The 6,459-nt window shown below is 38.9% G+C and overlaps 1 protein-coding gene and 1 long non-coding RNA gene across 2 annotated transcripts in view; one reads left to right on the top strand and one right to left on the bottom strand.

Annotated features, from left to right (window-relative positions):
• Positions 1-6,459, bottom strand: part of LOC105452177 (synapsin) — a 46,325-nt gene that overhangs the window by 734 nt on the left and 39,132 nt on the right. The window contains exons 7-9 of the mRNA XM_011693070.1: positions 1,149-1,354; positions 456-720; positions 139-385 (exon numbers count right to left, since the gene is read on the bottom strand). Of these exons, the coding sequence (XP_011691372.1) occupies positions 139-385; positions 456-720; positions 1,149-1,354 (718 nt within the window). The remainder of the gene's footprint in view (positions 1-138; positions 386-455; positions 721-1,148; positions 1,355-6,459) is intronic.
• Positions 4,981-6,219, top strand: LOC105452154. Its single transcript, XR_974688.1, has 2 exons — positions 4,981-5,516; positions 5,879-6,219. It is a non-coding gene; the product is annotated as an uncharacterized LOC105452154 (long non-coding RNA).

Below are 6,459 nucleotides of genomic sequence, written 5' to 3'. Positions count from 1 at the left end.
TCCAAAAAATTAAGAGAGTAGCTCTAAATTTGTTAGTTATTTATGCTGAAGTTTATTTTGCATCTGAGAATTGAGTTCACATTTATTTCCAAGAAGCTGCAAAAAGATATGAGTATATATATATATATATGTATATACTTTGAGAATCGCGTCGCTGCAACTGATGATGACTATCCGAGGCGGTGACTGGATCGGCTGTTATCGGTGCGGTGGAAGCTACAGAACCTAAGCTCCCTATACTACCCATAGAACCCATACTTCCATGAGATCCCAAGGGTGCGGTTGTAGCTGCGGTTCTATCTTCCACCGGACTACCGACCTGAGAGCCCGACATCGAGCCCCGCGAGGCAGTCTTCGTCAACATGCTCGGAGGTCGACAGTAAACCTGCAGATGTTGTACATTTTAATTGATCGATCGGTCTCAATGGCTTAATCGCTCGCGCATTTACACGCACCTGCATCTTCGATGTGACTAAATCCGCGATGTGACGTCGATCCTCTTCCTGAGAGTCGCCCATTAAGGATAGCGCGCTGTCGTTGACCTCGATAATGTGCTCCCGCCCGTCCTTGCCCACCAGTAATTCAATCGCGCAGATAGCCAATCCTCCGAATAGTTGCGCCACGTGGTCGACCCATGTGCGATGTCGCTCGCTCACGGAAAGTTGCTCCAACATCGCTGATCCGGTGTTCGATTTCCAGTTGCCGCTTATGCTTTTCCGCCTTTAGAGAGATATCAATTAAATTTGACAGAAAAAATTTGACCCAAAAATTCGAAAGAGTGTGTGTTGTTGCTTTTAAACTTGCTCTTTCAAGAAAGTTTTGAGATATTTTATAGAATTATTTAAATTCTTCCGAATGTTTAATTTTCAAAGTGTTATGCAACAAGTAAACGGGAAAGAATCAAATTCGGCCAAAGTTAAAAGTTGGTTGCCCAATAATATTTTTGATGTTTAAATCTTTTAAATTTCAACTAACATTAACTGCATGTCAATTACTGTCGGTCTTTGAGAACGCAATTATAACTTAAAATTGAAATACTATCATACATTAAATTAATCTTCAATTCGATGGTGATGCCATAAGCATCCCCTAAAACACTGTAAAGAACAAAATGTTATGCTCTTTTGCCGTGTACTTTGATGACTTACATGAAAGCCTTGTAATTGTTCCCGATTTTCTGCACGTGCACGTCGTACTTGGTGTCGATGTAGGGTTCCGCCGTGCAGTAAGTGTTTGCCATAGCTGCCAACGAAGCGAGATCTAGAAATTCCTGATTTGTTTCCGCACGGGCTTTGCCGGTTCCGCCGTGGGCGTGGCCCAATTTCACCACGACGGGATATCGAGATGCGCTCACCTGCAATCGGAATAGATAATTGCTCCGTGAGTCGTTAGGGAATAATTAAGTGTGCGAGCATCCTGTCAATGATCATCTCCCTCGTAATTGCCACCGTTCAATTCGTAATTTCTGCCCAGCATAATGTATATTATTGCAATTCGCTCTATGCATAAGTTAAAACACGAGCAGAATCTCATTTATTATCTGAACACGTTGTCAATTATGTATTTTTCATTTTTATAATGAAAAATGCCACATTTAATGTAAAAAATTATGTAGATAGCTATGAATCTGTTAAAGTATTTAAAGATATATTTGTAAATATATTTTATACCTATCGTTGTAGTGCATTGCATGATTATTTTTAACGTTCAAAACATATTTTATTTAACGTTATTTGACAAATAGGTGTAAATAAAATAAACTGAGAAATGAATTTAAATGGCGATACAATTTGTAGAATAAATGTCACGAGGCAGAACTTTATTAACAAACCAAAACTCAATTTAAATGTAATATTTTTGTATCACTTGCCGATAATGCTATATTCCTTCAATTTGAATAATGGCAAAATAATTTACTTTCATATCTATTATGATTAAAATGTTATTTTCTATAAAATATTCAAAAATTATCTTATCATTCAATTTTATGATATTATGTGATGTGAATTTAATATTTAATTATGCAAGAATGAGATTTTAATTCAATTATTTCTTCGTTATAATAAACTAATCGTAAATGTCACTTTATTTCACATTAATCGAATTAGTAAAGAAGATATAGCAAGAGACATACGCCTCTCAGAGTATCCCGTTATAGATAACCGTGGAATTTCTTGATGCGATAGAAGAAGACATAAACGCGAGAACTTAAGTGCATACGTTGCTTGTTGAATCGGATTCGTATGATATTTATTAGATCCCTGTTATATTTTCCATATTTTCCATATCAATCTATCTTAGGTACTTCCCATTGCTTTTTACGTATCTAATTATTTATCATTTTCTCTATTGCCTATTAAATTATTCTTATTATTATATATAATATAAAATCATAAAAAAAGTAAAATTATCAAGTTAAAATTTATACTCGCGATTCTGAACTATAATAAATTGCAGTTGTGAAAAAGAAAATTTTAATTACAAATTTCAAGTATGTAATTAATTATCATTTTGTCCGTTAAATTGCTACCATACATAAAATAAAATTGACATCAAGTAATACTTGAATTTTGATCTGAATTTTAATAAATAGTACTAAACGTGAAAAAAAAATTACAAATTATATCAGATATTCTATAAATTATTAATATAATGTTGTAATAAATAATACACACACAATAATTAATAAAATTTATAATATATATATGTACATATAATATTATTATTAGCAGCTATCCTCATAATGTTGAGGCAAACATAAATCACTTTGTTAGAGTATTATGATTTCTCTAACCACTTTGCATAGATGGGCGAAAAATAACATTATCGTTTTGTCGTAGCAACTTTTTCTCCGTGTGGTTAAAATATAAATTACATTTAAATATCCCTTTAAAATACGATTAAATTTTATTATATTTAGATATACCGTGTGACTGTTTTATCCATCTTATTATGTCATAGTTTGCGCGATATATAGAGTTAAAAGTAAACGTGATATTTCAAATCGATTTATTCATTTTGGGCCATATCGGTAAGTTACCGCTCTCGCTAATCAATAATTTTTTGCCACTGCGAGAACGGAATCTCTACTAAAATAGTGCGTACCTCGCCGTTAACGATCTGTTTACAAGCGGTACGAACATGAAAGAGGAAGTGGCTGCTTAGTATCTTGCTCCCATGCTAGTTGAACGGCCGTATCCGGGCCCAATCTCCGGCGATATACGTAATATTGCATGGCGTGATATGAGAGTGTTAAATCTGCTCGTGTGAGAGCACATGCGTTCGTATCGGCATGTGGGTGTTAAAGAAGTGCTTTCTGAGCACCGGTTGAAACGCATATCGCTGCACGCACGTTGGAAAAGGAATGGCGGACGGCCTGAAAGTGCCATGCGACTGAGAGAAACAAATAGAGAAAGAGGCTTTGCTATAAGAAGATTATAAGCGATTAAAAAAGACATACACTGTCGCTATTTATTTCAATATTATTATCGCGATGTCAACGTTACTCGCGCGCAAGTTGTTGAAGCGTACGTCGACAAAAGAATTACGTGCATCAAGGGAAAAAAGGATTTAATTGCGATTACTGACGTGGGAGGTACTGACGAGTGAGCGTTTGATGGCGAGATGCACGGGCGGATGTTTCGATCTTAAAAATAATAGAAGATGAAGGGATAAGAGGCGAACGCCAGAGATGTCTGATCGAAGGTGGCGACTGTTGCAGCGAGGAGATCTCGAAGTGATCTTGAAGCCGGCGGACATGACTCTAGGCAACGGATGTAGAGTGCGGTAGGTAAAAGCTCTTACTGTGCGGACGGGGGAGAGGGGGGGGGGCGAGAAGAACGACAGAGATAGAGCAAGTGAACGTCGATAGTAGAAGCGGTGTTCACAGTACAGGACTTAGAGAGAGTATAAGCTTAGATGTAACGCGCGTAAGTCTCGAGACAGGCTGAGATAATCGCGTAGTGGATTTTCAAGGTGGCCTTCGAGGTATCGCGTTGAAATCGTCTTTTTCTCATATCAGTTCTTTTTAAAATACCGCAAGAATGCGCGCGTGCGCGCTTTCACAGTGGCGTCTGTTGTGTAGAATACAACCTAAGAAGAAGACAAATAGATCCTAAATGTCACAAGCTTGATCAAGCAAATACGCAGAACTATGAAATTGGAAATGATTTGAGGTCATCCTCAGAAGTGAAGTGACCTTCATGAATCATACTGTCGAGCTTGTCTCGATTATGAATACGACCGTACGAAAGAGGGACAGAGAAGAGCTCTTTGCTAAGGCAGAACGCGTACATATTATGTGTTCCAAAGAGCAAACGGAGTATTAATGAATTAATCGTGCGTTCGAAACGATTTACAGAGAAAGAGAGATATCTCAGATTGATATGAATTTTCTAGGAAAGTTATTTGCAGTTCTCACATTTTAAATTGAATATATGTTTTCTCTTTAATCATCAGAAAATATCAGCATTTCAAAATATTATCTTGTCCCAACGAACTCAATTTCTGACGGAAAATCACGTGCGGTATATTCCCCGCTCGTAAACCGCTGCGGGAGATGAGCGGATTAAATTAAAACTGGAGCAATCGGTGGCGGCATTGATTTGAAGACAAGGACGAATCATGAGAGAGATGGAGAACACATATTTGGAGAAAGAGGAGAAGTGAAAAAGGCTGAAAGATTTGTAATTGGTAGGAGCAAGAGGCGAGTGCGAACGGGGAGATCGGGGACTATCGGACGAGGATGGTCGTGTCTCATCGATGGAGCGACGGAGAGAGAATGAACGACGAGGATGGTGAACGTCGGCATCGGAGATCAAAAGAGAGAAAGAAGCGACGGGAAACAGAGAGAGAGAGAGAGACAGAGAGAGAGAACGAACGATGGCGAGAACGAGTGTACACGCCGTCCAGTGGAGAGGGAAGGAGGAAAAGAGAGACCACGAGGTAGACGGACAGGGAAAGCCCTGGGAGAGAGGGACGGGCAGAGAGCACGAGCCAGGAGCCCGACGTAAGAACGTAGGAAGGAACGAGAGCCCGGCGTGTCGCTCGCGCTTGCATTGCTTTTCGAAGCTCGCGCGCGATCGGTCGCACGCTCGCGAGGTATACCTATATAACGTGCGTGGTGCTAAGGCTCGTGAGAGACGTAGGCGCACACGTGGATAGAGAGAGAGTGAGAAGGGGAGAGAAAATCCCCCGCGTTCCGCGCTTTCTCTCTCTCTCTTCCTCACGCGATCGATGTTATCTCGCGACGGGGAACCTTCTTCGTGCGCGCGAGAAAGTGGCCGGCTCCTCGAGATCAAGATCGGACCCGCGGAAAAGCGCGAGTGCAGTACTCTCGGCGGTATCGATCGGTCCCGCAGTTTCGATTCGGTGATTATTATGTCCGTTGATCTGTGAGATCCAGCACGCAAACACGAGACACGAAAGAGGGAAAAAGGCGGAAGAGATTGATTGCGCGGAAGAGAATTTATATACCGGCGGAGATTTCAAGAACAGGGGGGTCACCGCGGAGAAAGGTAATCTGTTATACGCTGCACTGTCGGATTTCCGTGATCGCGCATATGTTTCACAGTGCGCTATCGTTTCTATAATACGTAACTTCCGGACGAATGCGTCGCGAATTGCAGAGGAACAGAGAGCTTGAGATTCAGTTTGAGGTTCAATTTGCGCGATGGAACGGTTTGAAATTTATAATCATATTATAGATGGAATTGAGAAGTATGAACTCGAAGTTCACATCTCTCTCTACAAACGAGTTTGCGAAAATGGAGATATCTGACGAAATATAAATTAAGAGTGTTTTAGGATTTAACATTATTTGAAAAAAAAACGTATAGAAAGCTATTCGAATACTTCATATTTAAAAATATATTTCCAGATATTAGGAAAAAACGTGATAAGAAACAATTGTAGGAAGATTGAGAAGAAGAGAACTCGTGCGATATTTGCTTGATCGCGTATATTTCCAGTGTCATCGTATAATTCTCATAATCGTGTGTCCGGAACGACAACGTAAGACCGACTGACTGTTTTCCGCTTTGCCTTTTGGCTGTCGGGTCGATCACTTCCTTTCGGCGTGATTACAATGTGTATCTGTTTACGTGTACAGTATAGTAGTATATATACCTTTTATATCATGTGCCTGTCCTATTGTATTTATTACTAGACAATCCTTATTTAAATAAACGTCAATTTTGTTTGTCTCAATTTATTCATCTACCCAGAGAGTAGCGACATTTATTTATATTTGAAGTATAATATGGAATTATACTGTGTAATATCTCTTTTTAATAATTAACAAATCTATTTCTATATATAATAATCATAGAAACGTTTTTAATATATTGAAATTGTCATTCGCAGAAATCTAAGTTTAACAAATTGAAAAGGAATCCATCGATTTCCATCAAGATTTAGCAAATTTTAAGAAATATAACAGAAATAAGACAAATCGAATGA

The sequence above is a fragment of the Wasmannia auropunctata genome, unplaced genomic scaffold (genome assembly GCF_000956235.1).
Source record: "Wasmannia auropunctata unplaced genomic scaffold, wasmannia.A_1.0 LD336037.1, whole genome shotgun sequence".
NCBI lineage: Eukaryota > Metazoa > Arthropoda > Insecta > Hymenoptera > Formicidae > Wasmannia > Wasmannia auropunctata.
Note: the sequence above shows the minus strand (reverse complement) of the source record. Positions and strands in the feature narration are given on the sequence as shown.